Source organism: Lissotriton helveticus, chromosome 11, assembly GCF_964261635.1.
Source record: "Lissotriton helveticus chromosome 11, aLisHel1.1, whole genome shotgun sequence".
NCBI lineage: Eukaryota > Metazoa > Chordata > Amphibia > Caudata > Salamandridae > Lissotriton > Lissotriton helveticus.
This window is the reverse complement of record NC_136072.1, coordinates 1,128,311,930-1,128,332,515: the sequence shown is the minus strand read 5'-3', so window position 1 is coordinate 1,128,332,515 and position 20,586 is coordinate 1,128,311,930. Positions and strand designations below refer to the sequence as shown.

Below are 20,586 nucleotides of genomic sequence, written 5' to 3'. Positions count from 1 at the left end.
CGCAGCTGCAATCTGTGGCTGAAACTATGGTGGGAAATGAGGAATACTCTATGGAATACGAGTGTGTCTTTCAGATTCTGCTGATCTTATCTAACTTCTGAGAGGACCATGAGGGTCCACCTTGTAATGCCCCACCAAAATCCAGGGTCCTCATAAAGGGGCCCGACAGATCATCAAATAAAAGTGATTGAAAGCACAAGGCAGGAACTCACTGGTTGTTGGCTATATCCACATCTAGGCGACTTGGTTTACTCTGAGCTAAGTACAGCGTAAGGATTTGATTGTTATTTGAAGAATTAAAACAAAGTAAGAGTTTCATGGAGGTGAGGGGACAGAGGAAGAAATGGAAGGAAGCAGAATCTGTTCTTACAGATGTGACGGTGTCATTTTTCATAGCCGAGTTGTACTGAAGCACAGAGCGGAGGGGTTCCTTGCTGGGAAATGTAAGCAGTGGTGATTTGGTTGCGATCTCACAGACCCCTTCGTACCACTCCTCTGGCCAAAGACCTGCAGGAAGAGAAAAATAAAAAAAAACAATCTTCAAGAACACACTAAAAAGCAGAACCTACACTATATAATTCACCCAGGTTAATATATTCTGATGTGGATGATGTATGTTGGTGAGACAAATACAGTGACCTCCCTAGTTAGCAAAAATAGGTTCAGTTTAAAAGCTCTTTATCCAATAGTTCTTGTACAACAGTGGACAGTGAACGTCTTCAGCATTGGCGCAATGAGGCAGTAATGGTTTTCCATACACTTTGAAGGATGTGTGTTAAGAAAAAAATCATACTGAGTCGTCTGTCAGTCAGGCCAATATTATTTCAACACAACACATATTTATAATACAAACAGAATTATCAAGGGTCAAGTTATAGTGTATAAACAATGCATGAACTACAACAAAGTACTGAAGACAAAATGAAACCGGGACGGTTACCCAGCTGGGTAACAATTGAGACACCAGAGTTTTGTACCAACAATGAAACAACAAGAGAGCCACTTGCTGGACTTGTGGAGTTGAAAGAGGGCCTAGTGGCAAACGCCCAGCTGTTATATGAATTTGTTCAGGTGGCCTGTTGCTAAACCACTCTCCTGACAAATGTTTATCCACTCAAGTGTCAACTTTGCAGAGAGCATTAGCTGTCCAAGCCCCTGGCCACGTGTGATACTGTGTTATTAATGACCCTCCTGATACAACCTCATAGACTGTTGTGTTAGCTCAACACACCACCTGGTTTTTTATTTTTTATTTTTATTTACGTCATTTATAAAGCGCCGGAATCACCCCAAATGGGGTATCTCCGCGCTGCGGATAGCTGTAAGGGCGGACAACCAAATTAAAAGAGATGTGTTTTGAGCTTTTTTCTGAATCTAAGGTAGTTTGTGGTTAGACGGATCTCAGTGGGTAGCTGATTCCAAAGTGTGGTTGGCCTGCTCATGATAGCATACAACACAAGGCCTGTTGGGTCAATGTTCCAAACCTTACACAGCAGCTTTACTGGTCTCTTTTTTATTTTATTTTCGAGGAACGAAGGAAGGAACTGAGCCCAGAGCCTGTATGGGCTGCGATATGAAAAGCGTGCCGTGGTAAACTACACCCTGCGGGCCATGCGGATTGCTAGCAATGGATTTAGTACTTTCCACACAGTGTAATAATGGGGATTATTTGCTTTCTGATGTGTTTACATGCTGCGAGTGCTGTATTGATCTACAGGGTTTATGTGCTCATCTGCTGGTGTGAATGTGGATCAGTGGCAAGGAATGGAGTGCTATACATGCAGAAGGGGCATAAGGATTAGGTGTCAAACGTTGGTGCTTTCCATGATGGAGCTATGGGGGTTACTTGCATAGCTGTGTGTTGTTATCAAAAGAGGACTGGGTGACTAATATGCATTATGTGCTGTGTGTTGTGTGAATAAATGACACAAGGTGATAAGTGCTTCACATTATTGTAACATATATGGATTTTACCTCGGTCTGAGCTGTACTCGGAGTCTGTAAGATCAGAAAGAAATAAGTAACCTTCAGGAGTGCTAGCATCCTGAGAATCTCAATAAGACCCCTAGCACATCCAGGACCCCAAAACTGTAGGAGCATCAGTGATCACCTCCGATAGGAAATCGATCAGAGCACTGGCATATTTCATCAACAACTCAACATCGTACCCTGGGATATCGTTTGACATTCTTCTATGAATTTTCAAGAACGCATCATGTACAGAAGCGAGGAGGCCTGGAAGCATCACACAGTCCTTGTAAGTGAGCCAAGTACTGACTGCCCCACACACAGCCATTAGAACCTATGTCATGTCAAATGTCAAAGGTTCTTATATAGCGCCTTATCACCGCAAGGTCTCAAGGCGCTTGCTTTGGGAACCCGTCCTGGCTTTTTCCCTGTGAGATAACCCGTACTGGGCATCCCCAAGGTGAAAGCCAGGCATCCCGCCGCGGGGGGGCCGTAGTGGAGATTAAGCAAGCTATTGCCCAGAGTTGCAGAGTGTGAACCCACGATTCGAGTAGGCACCGAAGCGAGAATTATCGAGTCCGTGGACATTTGGGCTCAAGACCCTGCCGCGTCGGGAATTGAACCCTGGTCCCGGGTCTGACCTCTGCTTCAGGGTCTGCCTCCTCTAACCAGTGAGCCACACTTCTCCACAATGTGTGCTGTCATGTCTCAACAACAGGAGGCATCTACCAAAGTCAAAGGGATAGGTCTGCAGTTCGAAGTACCTGGTTGAATAGTCTCTGCAACACGAGGAACAGATCCGCTACCTTAAACACAATGTGTTTTTACAGCGTGACCTGAGAGCTGGCTTTAGTGTTTGAGGTATAACTTTAGGAATCACTCTGCTGTCTGAGAGTGAGGGACACCAGTGCTGTAAGTCATGCAGGTGCTTGTCATCAGTTCATACCGTGGACAGCTCGGCTGCGTGAAGTACCTACTTCACCACTGGTATAACGTGGAGGCAGAACCTATGCCTTGGATATACACGTGTAACATTCTAGGTAATCCATGACGGCCTGCCTGTCTCCGCAGCTTCCCATTGTTCCCAGTGAAAGCCAAGGAATAGCTCTGCTGTCTGAGCAGCACATATGAGCACCACTGGGGACAGCTCTGTAGAGACTTGCATGCAGTACCTGTGCAATGCAGAAACAACTCAGCGGTTTGAGGGCCATGACAGTCTTCTATCTGTAAACTGAGGCACAGCTAAGCTGTCAGGTGCTATAATCCAATCTAATGTAGCAAAACAAGTTAGGGCGACACTTAAAGAGTCAAGCATTAGAGGTCACCACAGAAGGACAGCATCAACCCTTACAAGAAGCACAAGAGATTTGACTTGGCCACCTCTGTCCATCAGACAAGTAAAGTGGTTGTGTGGGCCTGCTGGCTTTCGAAACAGTCTTCTCGTGGCCCAGAAAAGTAATCACCAAACTGAATTATGTGGAATTCAAGCTGTATGTCCTAAAACAAGCTCTACATGCCCCAACATTGGTGCATCTGAAAGGGAGATAAAGTGATGTGTGGCCTGGCTTTGACTGACTCATGGTGCCAGTGGTCCCATCCCTTGGTCTCACTCCCAAGAATAGTGCAGGGGGTGGCATTCGCGGTCACTACCCTAGACAGAACACAGGTGTAAAACACGGCGGAGCTGGTGGAGCACAGAACAAGGCTGGTCTTTAAATGCACTGTAGACCATTCTCTGGGAATGAAGTGTTTACTTACCCGACCCTTCCACTGCAAACCCCATGAGCACCGAATACAGCCAGAAATCCCGGAAGAGCTTCTGCAACCGGGGCTTCGCCTCTTTGATGGGTGGCAGCCTTCTGGTGAGCTAGGAGGAGAGATAGAAAGAGACCAATCAGTGAGTAGGGAGTAGGCAGCTTCACTGTGCTTACTGCAAAATGAACAAATATCCAAGGTCAAACCCAAGAGAATAAGCGGAGAACCACTAAGACCGATATACAGTCTACAGCCCACAACATAAAGTTCTTAGGAAGTCTGGAGCACTAAGTAAATGAAAGCACTTAGTTGCCTCCCTGATGTTTAACACTTTATGAACGAAAATCTTAGACTGACTAATTCAAGGTAAGAATTAGAAAAAATCCATCATCGGTTAAAGTGCAATAAAAGAGGCATAGAATCTGGTTGGTGTCAATGGTGCTCGGGTAGACAAACCGTTGGCACAGATACTATCTGCTGAAACGAGTTAACTAAGCAACATAAAGGACGTGAACAGACGATCATTGGCGGGGAACGATATTTGTAGTGCTGGGGCAAAATAGTGCAAAGGTAACCTGTGATTGTGGCTGAGCATCATGACATCAATGGGGCTGTGTACGATGACATCACTGGGCTGTGTAAAATGACATCACCGGAGCTGTGCACCAAGACATCATGACATTATTGGGGTTATGTATCATGACATCAATGAGGCTGTGCACAATGACATCACTGGAGATGTGTACCAAGACATCATGACATCACTGACGCTATGTATCATGACATCACTGGGGCTATGTATCATGGCATCAATGGGGCTGTGCACAATGCCATCACTGGAGCTGTGTACCAAGACATCATGACATCTTTGGGGATATGTATCATGACATCAATGGGGCTGTGTACAATGACATCACTGGGCTGTGTACAATGCCATCACTGGAGCTGTGTACCAAGACATCATGACATCATTGGGGCTATGTATCATGACATCAATGAGGCTGTGCACAATTACATCACTGGAGATGTGTACCAAGACATCATGACATCACTGACGCTATGTATCATGACATCACTGGGGTTATGTATCATGGCATCAATGGGGCTGTGCACAATGCCATCACTGGAGCTGTGTACCAAGACATCATGACATCATTGGGGATATGTGTCATGACATCAATGGGGCTGTGTACAATGACATCACTGGGCTGTGTACAATAACATCCCTGGAGCTGTGTACCAAGACATCATGACATCATTGGGGCTATGTGTCATGACATCATTGAGGCTATGTATCATGACATCATTGGGGCTATGTATCAAGACATCAATGGGGCTATGTATCAAGACACCAATGGGGCTGGGTACAATGCCATCACTGGAGCTGTGTACCAAGACATCATGACATCATTGGGGCGAAGTATCATGACATCAATGGGGCTGTGTACAATGCCATCACTGGAGCTGTGTACCAAGACATCAAGACATCATTGGGGATATGTATCATGACATCAATGGGGCTGTGTACAATGACATCACTGGGCTGTGTACAATAACATCACTGGAGCTGTGTACCAAGACATCATGACATCATTGGGGCTATGTGTCATGACATCATTGGGGCTATGTATCATGACATCATTGGGGATATGTATCATGACATCAATGGGGCTGTGTACAATGACATCACTGGAGATGTGTACCAAGACATCATGACATCACTGACGCTATGTATCATGACATCACTGGGGCTATGTATCATGGCATCAATGGGGCTGTGCACAATGCCATCACTGGAGCTGTGTACCAAGACATCATGACATCATTGGGGATATGTATCATGACATCAATGGGGCTGTGTACAATGACATCACTGGGCTGTGTACAATAACATCACTGGAGCTGTGTACCAAGACATCATGACAACATTGGGGCTATGTGTCATGGCATCATTGGGGCTATGTATCATGACATCATTGGGGCTATGTATCAAGACATCAATGGGGCTGTGTACAATGCCATCACTGGAACTGTGTACCAAGACATCATTACATCATTGGGGCGAAGTATCATGACATCAATGGGGCTGTGTACAATGCCATCACTGGAGCTGTGTACCAAGACATCATTACATCATTGGGGCGAAGTATCATGACATCAATGGGGCTGTGTACAATGCCATCACTGGTGCTGTGTACCAAGACATCATTACATCATTGGGGCGAAGTATCATGACATCAATGGGGCTGTGTACAATGTGTAGTAAAGAGGAAACGATATGGTTAGTGTGCTTTCCCCTTTTAGGTTTCTGTTTCACTGTTATGTTTTCCAGTCTCTTTCAAGGTCTGGAGCACAAAGCGCCGGGACACTCCTTTGGAGTAGCCGTTGCGCTATAAAAGTCCCATATAACATAACATAACATAACATATGGGTTGATAGAATGCTTCAATTTATTGAGTAGAAGTCATAACGATGCCGCCAGCTTGCCATCAAGGGATGCGACTGCTATCTCAACATTCGATAGCAGGCGCCGAGCTGTCAGAACGGTCTGTACCAAAGTACCAGGGAGGAAGGGGGGAACGGGGAAAAGGCGAGGGGAGCATTCTAAGTTACAACACATCATCCTCCTTAGGGGAAAAGGAAGGAAAGGATGGGGACGGTTAGGAGCCGGAAGGACAAAGAGTGGAGGCAGGAAAAAAACATCCCAACCATAAACCTGGCCCATGGTCTTTCACAGAAGACCCTCTGTAACTCTAACCCACATTAGGTTCACATTTCAGATCACGATCTCATTATGTATTGTTTGTGCCAGTGAGGGGAGACCCTTAGTCTATCACTCTTTCTGTCCTGTCTAACACCTCTGTTGATGTCTCCACCCTCCATCTTTCTAGTGGTTGTCCTAGCTTCTTCCCCCCCTTCTGGCACTACCCGGTCATGGCTCCATAATTTTCCATCCTCCATGACCACCGTGTTCCTCTTCGGCATTCTGATGGTACTGGGGGCATAAAACTTGTCACCCCCTTTCCTTAGTCTCTCCGGTTTCCTGATGTAGACATTTTGTCCTCGCTGGAATTCTCTCTCCTTGACTCCCCACTTCTTGTCGTACCATTCTTTGTATTTCCATTGATTGTTTTCGATCCTCCTCTTGATCTCTTCTGGATCAGTCTCTTCTATTTGCTTTCTTCCCATCCAATTGGGGGTCAGCTTCGTTCCTGCTTTCCTCCCTCTCAGTAACTCGAATGGGGTGCGTCCAGTAGTGGACTTTGGCGTAGTGTGATATGCCCATAGCATGTCTCTTATTGCTTCCTCAATGTTCTCCCCAGCCTGGTTGGCCAATTGCATGCACTCTTTCAACATGCGGTTTACTCTTTCCACCTTGCCGTTGGCCTTGGGGCAATACAGTGGCGTGCGGACATGAGTTATGGAGCAGTCTTTCAGAAATTCCTTCATCTCTTCTGAGACCAGTTGTACCCCATTGTCCGTACCCAGCGTTAACGGGATGCCTTCACTCGAGAACACCTCTTTCAGAAACTCAATGATTGACTTTGTGTTCACATTGTGGACGATCTTGCAGGTTATCCAGCTTGAATAGTAGTCCACCAGAACCAGTAAGTACCAATCCTGGGGCCCCTTGCCATGGATGGGCCCTGCTATGTCGAAACCTAACTTGTCCCATGGAACATTGGGAACTTCCACCGGTGACAATGGTGCTCGTTTAGTGACTTTAGACTTGTCACTCAGGCTGCATGCGTAGCAGTCCCGCACTTTGTCCTCCATCTCACTGTCCATTGCTGGAAACCAGTAGTCCATACGTAGTCTAGCTTTGCTCAAACTACGGCCCAGGTGTCCTTCGTGCGCTAGTTCCACGATCTGACTCCTTAAAGCTTCCGGGGGAACCAGCTTTCCGGACTTGAGTATAAAGTTCCCCTCCACTGATAGATCTTCCCGCACATTCCAGTACGGTTGGATCTCAGTCTCCACATCCTTGCATTTCTTTGGCCATCCAGTAATAATGAGTTTCTTCACTTTCTTCAGTACTCCATCCTGTTCCATCTGGGTTACCGATTCATTCTTTTCCACCGCTGCCAGGCTCACCTCCAGGATTGTGTCACCATTCAACTCTTCTACCTCCTCTCCACCTGCTGGTGCTCTGGATAGGAAATCTGCAACCCTATTTTGTTGCCCTGGAATGTAGGTAACACTGAAATTGTAGGCTTGCAGGCCCACAGCCCATTTAGCTATGCGGGGCGTCATGCTCTCCATGTCCTTCTTAGTAAAAAGTGAGACCAAAGGTTTATGGTCAGTCTGTACTTCGAAGGGAATTCCCCAGATGAAGAACTTGTAGTGTTGGATGGCCCAGTAGACGGCTAGTGCCTCCTTTTCAATGGTTGAGTAGTTTGTTTCCGATGAAGTGAGGGTTCTTGATGCAAAAGCCACAACCTTGACTTTGTTCCCCTCTCTTTGCGCCAATGTGGCCCCGATTCCTCTGTTGCTGGCATCAGTCGAGATGATGGTGGTTCCATTCGGGTCGAATTTACCTATAAACGGGGCTTCAATGATCGCCTTCTTTATGCTCTTCATGGACATCTCTTGTTCTTTCCCCCATGCAAAGACACTGTCTTTCTTGATCAATTCTCTTAGGGGCTGCGACACCATGGCAAAGTCCTTGATGAATTTAGCCTTGTACTCCGCAAGGCCTAAGAACGATAGTATGTCCTCTTTGTTATTTGGTGTGGGAGCGTCTCTTACTGCTCTGACCAAGTCGCACTTTGGCTTGATGCCTTCCTCCGATAAGGTGTGTCCAAGGTAGTCCACCGAGCTTACCCCAAGCTTGCACTTGCTTGGTTTGGTGGTGAACCCGACCTCTTTCAACCTCTCTAACACCTTCCTTGCCATCTCATTGTGTTCTCCATCATATCCGCCATAGATCAGAATGTCATCTTGAAAACATATCGTGTTCTTGCAGTCTTTCAACACATGTTGCATGACTCGTTGGAAGGCCGCGGCCGCCGACGCCAAACCGAATTGCATTCGCTGAAACTTGAAGTTGCCAAATGGGGTGGTGAATGCCGTTAGGATTTGCGAATCAGGATGCAGCTTAATTTGGTAGTATGCAGAGGACAGGTCCAATACACTAAAATACTTGGCCCCCCGGATTGTGCTTAACATCTCACTGATTCGGGGAAGAGGAAACCTGTCTACCAGGATATTGGCATTTAGATCTCTCAGGTCCACACAGAGTCTTATACTGTTCCCTCCATCCTTTGCCGTGATCACAATCAGGGCCAACCATGCTGAACTCTCAATTTCCGTAATAACTCCCTGACTAACCAACCTGTGGAGTTCCTGCTGGAGAGGTTCTCTCATTCGCAATGGTATGGATCTAGTCTTGTGTACCACGGGTACTGCCCCTTCCTTAAGAATAATCCTGTGCATATAGTTCTTAAATACACCCAATTTTTCGCTAAATACCTCCTTAAACTCTTCGGTGAGGTCCCCTGCTATGCCTGCCGGGTTGATGAGTAACACCTGCTCCTTGTTGTTCGGGTCTAACTTCATTCCCAACTCCCTCTGATGCTTCCATCCCAATAGAGTCGAGCCGCTAGTGGATACATACACTTTCCCCACTGTGTGCCTGTCTTTAAATGAAATTCTCATTGTCACCATGCCCTCTAATGAGATTCTTCCCTTGTTATACCCCTTCGGGCTGATATCAGCTTGCATCATTTTAACAGGATGATTAGCAAATTTTTCCTCAAACACACTTTTGTCTACCAACGTGTAGGGTGAACATGAGTCAGCATACATACTGAACTTTACCCCATCAAGTAAAACATCACATTTAGGATAGATATCATCATTACTTTCATCTTCCTCCCCACTTGGAAAATATAAGATTTCTCTCCTGCCTCTTCCTGGGGAGACTCCTCTATGGCATGTACTGCTTTGCTGGGTGTCTTACACACCTTGGAGTAGTGCCCCCACCTGTTACACTTCCTGCATTGTACATTTCTCGCCGGGCACTTCCAATTGTTGGCCAAGTGATTGGAACTACCACATTTTAAACACTCCATGGTGCTTGTCTTACTGCGAACCATCTCCTTACTCTTGTCCCCTACTTTGCAAATGGTTTCTCCCTCAGTGTGGGTCTTGTTCTCCGCCCTCTCTTTGGTTGTCCCCTCCTGTGGTTTCATTTCCCTCATACACCGCGCGGTGTGTTCCAGGCCCTGTGCTATATTGATAGCTTCCTCTAAGTTGGGGTTCCTGGTGAGCAATTCCTCTTGTGTCTTTATATCATTGGTGCATCTCACGAGTTGATCTCTAATCAACGAGTCTGTGAGCTGCCCAAATTCACAGGTGGCTGATAAGCCTCTCAACACTGCTATGTAAGTGCTCACCCTCTCCTCTCTCTTCTGCACCCTCTTAAAAAACATATGTCTTTCCAGCACCACATTCGTTTTTTCCTTGAAGTGAGACTCCAACTCCCTTAACGTGCACTCATAGACATTGATTCCCTCTACTACTTCCTCTTGATCATCCTCCACCAACCTCCCTGTAATATCTTCATATATTTTCCTCCCATGTGTGCCTAAATTGTGAAGTAGTATGTGTTGCTTCCGTATGTTTGAATAATTACTTCCTCCTATGGCAATGAGATAAGATTTAAAAATGCCTTCCCACCTCTTCCAGGGAATAACCGGTTCTCCTAATTCATTCAGGAAAGGAGGAGGCTGACTCATGCCTGCTCCAGCCATTGCCATGAACTGCCCTTAAATTCCCAATTCACTAATGAAGGGATAATAAAGTGGAGAGATACTATCTGGAATCTGATAAAGAGTACACCGAGTAACTATCACCTATAAACAAGCCTGTAAAACTACAATTTCCCCACAACAAATGTACCGCTTCCCAAACCTGGATGTTACTTCTGCTAACCCCAATGTTGGTTCAATAGTCCCCTTTCTTTTACCACCGATCTCAGTCAGAGGAACCAATCGGAATACAGCCCCCCTCCCCGTGTTGGCGGGAACTTCCTGTGGAGGGATCTCTGAAGAGAAAGTTCCTGTCAGGGCGGAGCTGCTGGTGGAGAGATTGTCTCTTGAATCGCTGCGGAGGTAAAGTCGTTCCACTCTTATTTACTGTTGCTTTAGTAAAGTTCCGCCTAATTTCCTTCAGCGCTCGTTTAGTGACTTTATTTCTGTGACCGATTGGATTGGAGAAGGAACATCGGGGAAAACACTGTGCCCACGGCAGGGAACCTGCTACAGTTCGCACTGGGCTCGCGTAACTGTTTCTCAAGAATGGCGAGTCTCCTGAGCGAGCAGAGACTGGGGACCTGAGTGCCGTGAGGTGACAATGGCGCAGCGCATAAATTGAAAGTCAATCCGTTCCGCTTCGCCGGCCAGCCCCTCGCCTCGCTGCTCTCCTAGCGCAACTGTGCGCCGCCTCAGTCCGTTATGTCCTTTTCCACGCCGCTGCACACAAAAGCGATCAAACGCCACCTGTGCCCGACCTGACACACGAGTACACCTCCTTCCCCTCTCTCTTCCGTACCTTCACACAGCTTCCTCTCCTTGACTCACACTCTCCTGGGTCATCATGTTTTCAGTCACCTTGTAATATTCCTTCACTACCTTCCGTCTCACCACAACAGTTGTTTCACCTTGAGCTCGCATCCGCTGTTTGTCGTGGGCTCTCTCTCCGTAAATTCTTCCATCGACAAGCAATAAACTCCTTCCAGGGGACGGCATCCACTGTCTCTGGCACAGTCTCCTCACCTCGTCGCCATAAAATGTAGTAAAGAGGAAACGATATGGGTTGATAGAATGCTTCAATTTATTGAGTAGAAGTCATAACGATGCCGCCAGCTTGCCATCAAGGGATGCGACTGCTATCTCAACATTCGATAGCAGGCGCCGAGCTGTCAGAACAGTCTGTACCAATGTACCAGGGAGGAAGGGGGGAACGGGGAAAAGGCGAGGGGAGCATTCTAAGTTACAACACAATGTCATCACTGGAGCTGTGTACCAAGACATCATTGGGGATATGTATCATGACATCAATGGGGCTGTGTACAATGGCATCACTGGGCTGTGTACAATAACATCACTGGAGCTGTGTACTAAGACATCATGACATCAATGGGGCTATGTGTCATGACATCATTGGGGCTATGTATCATGACATCAATGGGGCTGTGTACAATGCCATCACTGGAGCTGTGTACCAAGATAGCATGACAACATTAGGGCTATGTATCATGACATCAATGGGGTGGTGCACAATGACATCACTGGGCTGTGTACAATGCCATCACTGGAGATGTGTACCAAGACATCATGACATCACTGACGCTATGTATCATGACATCACTGGGGCTATGTATCATGGCATCAATGGGGCTGTGCACAATGCCATCACTGGAGCTGTGTACCAAGACATCATGACATCATTGGGGATATGTATCATGACATCAATGGGGCTGTGTACAATGACATCACTGGGCTGTGTACAATAACATCACTGGAGCTGTGTACCAAGACATCATGACATCATTGGGGCTATGTGTCATGACATCATTGGGGCTATGTATCATGACATCATTGGGGCTATGTATCAAGACATCAATGGGGCTGTGTACCAAGACATCAGTACATCATTAGGGCGAAGTATCATGACATCAATGGGGCTGTGTACAATGCCATCACTGGAGCTGTGTACCAAGACATCATTGGGGCGAAGTATCATGACATCAATGGGGCTGTGTACAATGCCATCACTGGAGCTGCGTACCAAGACATCATTAAATCATTGGGGCGAAGTATCATAACATCAATGGGGCTGTGTACAATGCCATCACTGGAGCTGTGTACCAAGACATCAAGACATCATTGGGGATATGTATCATGACATCAATGGGGCTGTGTACAATGACATCACTGAGCTGTGTACAATAACATCACTGGAGCTGTGTACCAAGACATCATGACATCATTGGGGCTATGTGTCATGACATCATTGGGGCTATGTATCAAGACATCAATGGGGCTGTGTACAATGCCATCACTGGGGCTGTGTACCAAGATAGCATGACAACATTAGGGCTATGTATCATGACATCAATGGGGTGGTGCACAATGACATCACTGGAGCTGTGTACCAAGACATCATGACATCACTGACGCTATGTATCATGACATCACTGGGGCTATATATCATGACATCAATGAGGCTGTGCACAATGACATCACTGGAGCTGTGTACCAAGACATCATGACATCACTGGGGCTATGTATCATGACATCAATAAGGCTGTGTAAAATGACAACACTGGAGCTGTGTTCCAAGACATCATGACATCACAGTGGCAGTGCACCATGACATCATTGGGACTGTGTACCATGACATCATGACATCACTCGGGGGTGCACCATGACATCACAGCTGGGCTGGGGCTGTGTATCAGGACATCATTGGGGCTGTGTACCATGACATCATGACATCACTGGGGCAGTGTACCATGACATAGTGACATCATTGGAGTTGTGTATCATGTCATGATGCCATCAATGGGGCTGTGTACAATAACATCACTGGAGCTGTGTACCAAGACATCATGACATCACAGTGGTAGGGCACCATGACATCACTGGTAATGTGTACCATGACATCATGACATCACTAGGGCAGTGTATTAATTCTAATCTCACCTGCAAGTAACCATAGGCATGCATCGAAACGTATCTTGGAATAAAAATCATTTCCACTCTGAGACCGAGGGAACCCCTGAGACCGAGGGAACCCCCGATGTTCACCCGCAAAGGACGTTGTAAATGCGGCGTCTTGGTGTCTAAGCCATGCTGTCCTCCCACGTGAGCCCTGGGTTGGATATCATTTCTGAATGGCCGCTGCTGCTGGGCAGCCGGGGAGAGGGGGCCATGCAGCAGGCTGACAAGAGAACAGAAGCGCCGCTGGCCGCGTCTAGGCGCCTGTGCCAGAGTGTCAAGAGTACTGATTAATGCGTGGTAAAGGGACACAACAGTGGCGACCCAAGCACGTGGGGGTGACTGGAGAAAAGCGCCCGTCTTCAAAAACGCTGTTTTAAGTCGTAGCTCAGCCCTCTCAAACCCCAAGTGTGACTTCTTGCTTGACTGGCAACTCTTAGAACCAAATCTAGAAAGCGCCCTTTCAGAATGCGCGGAGGGCTGAGGCCATGAGCGCTACATGCACGCAACCCCTTCCTGCAAGGATCGTGCGCCCACCGGGCCGGAAGTGACCGATCGATGGACAGATCGATCCGCACTGCCCACTGGGCAGAGGTGAGAGGGCGTCTTTCGGCTGACGCTGCCAGGGGAGGCCTGGGGGACTGTTTGCTCTGGGAGGGGCGCCGGACAGCGGCGTTAAAGTCCACCTGGGGCCCGCGGCGCCAGTCCCGACCCCACCGCTGGACTGGAAGCCACGGCGACAGGAGGGTTAGAGGTAAGTGAACCCAGGCGCCATCTGTCTGGGACCTACCTTCATTTATTGACGCATTCGTTTTTTATAGCGCTCTTACAGCCATTAAGACATCGTGGCGCTGGATTTAACGCACAACACAAGCTGGAAGAGCTACAGCAGCTAACATTCGAGGGGTGGCAAAACGGGCCCCTTATGGCTCACCTACAAGTTTTTAAGACACTGGGGTCTGTATTTTCTAGGGTGTAACGTAAAAGCTAGCCTCGCCTCTTCTCCAACAGACGGGCACACATCAGCTACACTCCACCCATTACCCCAAGGGACCCTTCTATACTAACAGACCCTCATATACCCCAACATACCATTCCATACTCCTTACACACCATCATATACCCCAACATACCATTCCATACTCCTTACACACCATCATATACCCCAACATACCATTCCATACTCCCTACACACCATCATATACCTCAACATACCATTCCATACTCCCTACAGACCATCATTTACCCCAACATACCATTCCATACTCCCTACACACCATCATATACCTCAACATACCATTCCATACTCCCTACACACCATCATATACCTCAACATACCATTCCATACTCCTTACACACCATCATATACCCCCAACATACCATTCCATACTCCTTACACACCATCATATACCCCAACATACCATTGCATACTCCCTACAGACCATCATTTACCCCAACATACCATTCCATACTCCCTACACACCATCATATACCTCAACATACCATTCCATACTCCCTACACACCATCATATACCTCAACATACCATTCCATACTCCCTACAGACCATCATTTACCCCAACATACCATTCCATACTCCCTACACACCATCATATACCTCAACATACCATTCCATACTCCCTACACACCATCATATACCTCAACATACCATTCCATACTCCCTACACACCATCATATACCTCAACATACCATTCCATACTCCTTACATACCATCATATACCTCAACATACCATTCCATACTCCTTACATACCATCATATACCTCAACATACCATTCCATACTCCTTACACACCATCATATACCCCCAACATACCATTCCATACTCCTTACACACCATCATATACCCCAACATACCATTCCATACTCCTTACACACCATCATATACCCCAACATACCATTCCATACTCCTTACACACCATCATATACCCCAACATACCATTCCATACTCCTTACACACCATCATATACCCCAACATACCATTCCATACTCCTTACAGACCATCATATACCCCAACATACCATTCCATACTCCTTACAGACCATCATATACCCCAACATACCATTCCATACTCCTTACACACCATCATATACCCCAACATACCATTGCATACTCCTTACACACCATCATATACACCAACATACCGTTCCATACTCCTTACACACCATCATATACCCCAACATACCATTCCATACTCCTTACACACCATCATATACCCCAACATACCATTCCATACTCCTTACAGACCATCATATACCCCAACATACCATTCCATACTCCTTACACACCATCATATACCCCAACATACCATTGCATACTCCTTACAAACCCTCATATACCCCAACATACCATTCCATACTCCTTACAAACCATCATATACCCCAGAATACCATTCCATACTCCTTACACACCATCATATACCCCAACATACCATTCCATACTCCTTACACACCATCATATACCCCAACATACCATTCCATACTCCTTACACACCATCATATACCCCCAACATACCATTCCATACTCCTTACACACCATCATATACCCCAACATACCATCCCATACTCCTTACACACCATCATATACCCCAACATACCATTCCATACTCCTTACACACCATCATATACCCCAACATACCATTCCATACTCCTTACAAACAATCATATATCACAACATACCATTCCATACTCCTTACACACCATCATATACCCCAACATACCATTCCATACTCCTTACACACCCTCATATACCCCAACATACCATTCCATACTCCTTACAAACCATCATATACCCCAGAATACCATTCCATACTCCTTACACACCATCATATACCCCCAACATACCATTCCATACTCCTTACACACCATCATATACCCCAACATACCATTCCATACTCCTTACACACCATCATATACCCCCAACATACCATTCCATACTCCTTACACACCATCATATACCCCAACATACCATTACATACTCCTTACACACCATCATATACCCCAACATACCATTGCATACTCCTTACACACCATCATATACACCAACATACCGTTCCATACTCCTTACACACCATCATATACCCCAACATACCATTCCATACTCCCTACACACCATCATATACCCCAACATACCATTCCATACTCCTTACAAACAATCATATATCACAACATACCATTCCATACTCCTTACACACCATCATATACCCCAACATACCATTCCATACTCCTTACACACCCTCATATACCCCAACATACCATTCCATACTCCTTACAAACCATCATATACCCCAGAATACCATTCCATACTCCTTACACACCATCTTATACCCCCAACATACCATTCCATACTCCTTACACACCATCATATACCCCAACATACCATTCCATACTCCTTACACACCATCATATACCCCCAACATACCATTCCATACTCCTTACACACCATCATATACCCCAGCATACCATTCCATACTCCCTACACACCATCATATACCCCAACATACCATTGCATACTCCTTACACACCATCATATACACCAACATACCGTTCCATACTCCTTACACACCATCATATACCCCAACATACCATTCCATACTCCTTACAAACCCTCATATACCCCAACATACCATTCCATACTCCTTACACACCATCATATACCCCAACATACCATCCCATACTCCTTACACACCATCATATACCCCAACATACCATTCCATACTCCTTACAAACCCTCATATACCCCAACATACCATTCCATACTCCTTACAAACCATCATATACCCCAGAATACCATTCCATACTCCTTACACACCATCATATACCCCCAACATACCATTCCATACTCCTTACACACCATCATATACCCCCAACATACCATTCCATACTCCTTACACACCATCATATACCCCCAACATACCATTCCATACTCCTTACACACCATCATATACCCCAACATACCATTCCATACTCCTTACACACCATCATATACCCCCAACATACCATTCCATACTCCTTACACACCATCATATACCCCAACATACCATTACATACTCCTTACACACCATCATATACCCCAACATACCATTCCATACTCCCTACACACCCTCATATACCCCAACATACCATTCCATACTCCTTACAAACCCTCATATACCCCAACATACCATTCCATACTCCTTACAAACCATCATATACCCCAGAATACCATTCCATTTTTTTTTTTTTTTTTTGGTTTTTAAGAAGATCTTTATTATGCAGCCTGTGGTTATCTTACAGTTCACAATTGGTATCTTCGCATAGACTGTGGAAGCAGGTAGTCAACAGATAGATTCTGAACAGGGTTACACAGCCATTCAGCCGACAACCCGGGGGTTCGGCGGCGAGTCCCACATGTCAATTTGTGTAGTCATTTGGCAGCCATTAACGTTATTGGTAGATCTCACAGTTTTACATTTTATCCTCAGGTACTGTGTCGCAATGGTCGCCCAGTATTTGCCTCGTGTGTGCAACTTCCCCAATCCCCATAGGCCGTGTGTGGGTCTTCGTGGGTAGTGTAGAAGTGGGGTGGGGAGTCGGTCGTGCATGCGTTTCTAGTGCTGGGTCAGCTCCGCTGCACTGGTAGTGACGGCGCGTGCATTAGTATAGCTCACTGAGGCATAGGAGTGAGCAGGTGTAGTCGGCAAGGTTAGTTCGCAGTCATGCCGGGTGGGTTTCAATTCGCTGAGCAACAGAGTGCCTGTGTGACCTCCCAGTTGCATCGCTGAGAGGGCGCTAGGGACATGTCAGCGTCTAGCGGGCAGATTGTCTTATCCATGTGTAACACGTTTGTGGCCAATTGTCTACGTGTACCCCTTGTGGTGTGTGAGCGGTGACGTGTCTCCGCAATTCGCAGACGTCACAAGGTCCTGAGGGGGATAGCTTCTGTTCAGTAACATGCCACCTTCTGCGTCTTCTTGTAAACCAAGGGATATGGGTCCGGTCAGGGAACGTGACCAACAAACAAACTGTCCCCTACGCCTATATACTGGCGGGGTAAACTGGGGGTCGGGAGAATGTGAGGGGCGGGGGGGGGGAATTGGGGGAGATCGTCGTAAGCTTCAGGTGCGGGGCAGCTATTGTAAGGTGGGGTCTAGCGAGGCTTCATGTAGTGTTCAGGGGCAGTCAGGGAGGGGGGGGGGGCGGAAGAAGAGGGGGGGTCAGGGCCGCATCTACCTCCAGTATTAGTTAGCCTCACAATGGCAATGGTGTCGTGTGTCTCATGGTATTCCCCGCTCCTGGCAGATGTGGTGGAAGGCCTTCAGGAGGTCGTTCCAGAGCCGGGCGATGGGGAATTTGCGGAGCCCCGCTGTTTCCTCTCGAAGAAGAACCGTACCCTCCGCCCGGGCCCAGTTAGTGAAGGAAGCGCGCCAATGTCGAGCATGGGGGGGGGCCGCTGCCCTCCAGTGTTTGGTGAGCAAGCGTTTGGCCGTTATTAGCCCCATGTCCCAGAAGCGGGTCTGTACCCTGTTAAGCTTCGTGCGTTTGTACAGACCTAAAATGCATGTCTCCCACGTGTGTGGCAATTGCTCGCTAGCGCTGCGCGTAAGGAGTGTCACTATCTCGTTCCAATACGTGTGCACCTCTGGACAACTCCACAGCATATGTATGAGGTCAGCACCCGTCTGAGAGCAGCGCGGGCAGGCAGCATCTGTGGTGGCAAAGTATCTATTGATCTTGTCAGGCGTTAGGTAGGCGCGGTGAAGAATATAGAACTGTATGATCTTAAAGCGGGGGCTGCGCGGAATATACGTCGGCCCGGCGAGTATCATTGCCCATTCCTTGTCGGTCCAGGCCCGCCCCCTATCAGCAGTCCACCCATCGCGCAACCGTAGCACCGATGTCAGCGAGTGCGCCTGCAGGGCCTGCGCCAACCAATGGATGACGTGCGAGCCAGCTCCCATAACATGGAGGTACTGCATAAAGCTGTGCATCGATGGTTCCTCCACCACATCTCCCCAGAAGGTAGCGAGCGTGCGCATTAAGGACGCATGCGTCAGGAACTGCCCTGCTGGGAGCTCCGTGGCAGCTACCAGGTCCTCAAAGGGAAGTAGCGCTCCATCAGCATATAGGTCCCCCAGGGTGTCCACCCCAGCTCGTGTCCAGTGAGCCAGGCGGGTCGCAGTCAGCGCTCCCGTTGGGCTCGGAGTGCCCAGGATGGGTATGGCCGGGGCGTATGGTGTTGTGGTCCTGGTGAGTTTCAAGCAGCGCAGAAAACATTTGCGCGCCACCGCCAAATATATCTGGGGGGGGCAGGGGGTTCGGGATACCGGGTGGAACAGGGTATTGATCTGCACCTGCGTCCAGGCAGCAGTATCCGAGGTAGTATCCTCAAGGTGATTGCCGCTAAGCCACCCCGACACCCACTGCATCTGTGCCGCAAGGTAGTACAGTTCCATGTTGGGGACCGCCAGGCCTCCCATCTCCGTTGGCATGTAGAGTTTAGCCAGCGCCACCCTGGGTCGACCCTTGTTCCAGATGAGGCTTCGCAGCAGGGTTTCCAGGTCTCGGAAAATCCTGTTCGGAACATAGGTCGGAATATTAGCAAAATAGTATAGCAGCCTAGGCAGCACTATCATTTTGATAAGTGCTATCCGACTCGGGACGTTGAGGGGCAGGGTGTTCCAGAACGCAATCTGCGCCCGGATCGAGGCAATTGCTCTTAGGAGATTCCCTTCCAGGACATCCAGCGGAGTCCGGTAGATTCTTATCCCTAGATAGCGGAACGTGGTGGGATACCACTGTAACCTGCCGCCACCTAGCCGCACATCACACTCAGGCATATCCGGGTGGAAGGAGTAAGCCCCCGATTTGGACCAGTTGACTCGCAGTCCCGACATCTCCTCAAAAATCCGGAAGGCATCGGCCAGCGAGGTCGGGATATTGGTCATATCTCTGACGTACAGCAGTAAATCATCTGCGTACAGCGACACCGCATGAAGACCGTCTTCCAGCGGGATGCCCCAGTCGGCTCCCTGAGCCCTAAGTATCGCGGCCAGGGGCTCCATGGCTAGAGAGAACAGCAGAGGCGATAGGGGGCAGCCCTGCCTGGTGCCCCTGTAGACTCGGACAGCGTCTGAGAGCAGCG

General features: G+C 47.6%; 2 protein-coding genes across 3 annotated transcripts in view; one reads left to right on the top strand and one right to left on the bottom strand.

Moving 5' to 3' along the window:
* Positions 1-20,586, bottom strand: part of PI4KA (phosphatidylinositol 4-kinase alpha) — a 517,988-nt gene that overhangs the window by 213,479 nt on the left and 283,923 nt on the right. For both annotated transcript variants that reach the window (XM_078667865.1, XM_078667866.1), the window contains exons 20-21: positions 3,727-3,835; positions 371-507 (exon numbers count right to left, since the gene is read on the bottom strand). In XM_078667865.1, the coding sequence (XP_078523991.1) occupies positions 371-507; positions 3,727-3,835 (246 nt within the window). The remainder of the gene's footprint in view (positions 1-370; positions 508-3,726; positions 3,836-20,586) is intronic.
* Positions 13,989-20,586, top strand: part of SERPIND1 (serpin family D member 1) — a 39,968-nt gene continuing 33,370 nt past the window's right edge. The window contains exon 1 of the mRNA XM_078667864.1: positions 13,989-14,202. Coding sequence (XP_078523990.1) covers positions 14,007-14,202 — 196 coding nt within the window. The 5' untranslated portion in view covers positions 13,989-14,006. The remainder of the gene's footprint in view (positions 14,203-20,586) is intronic.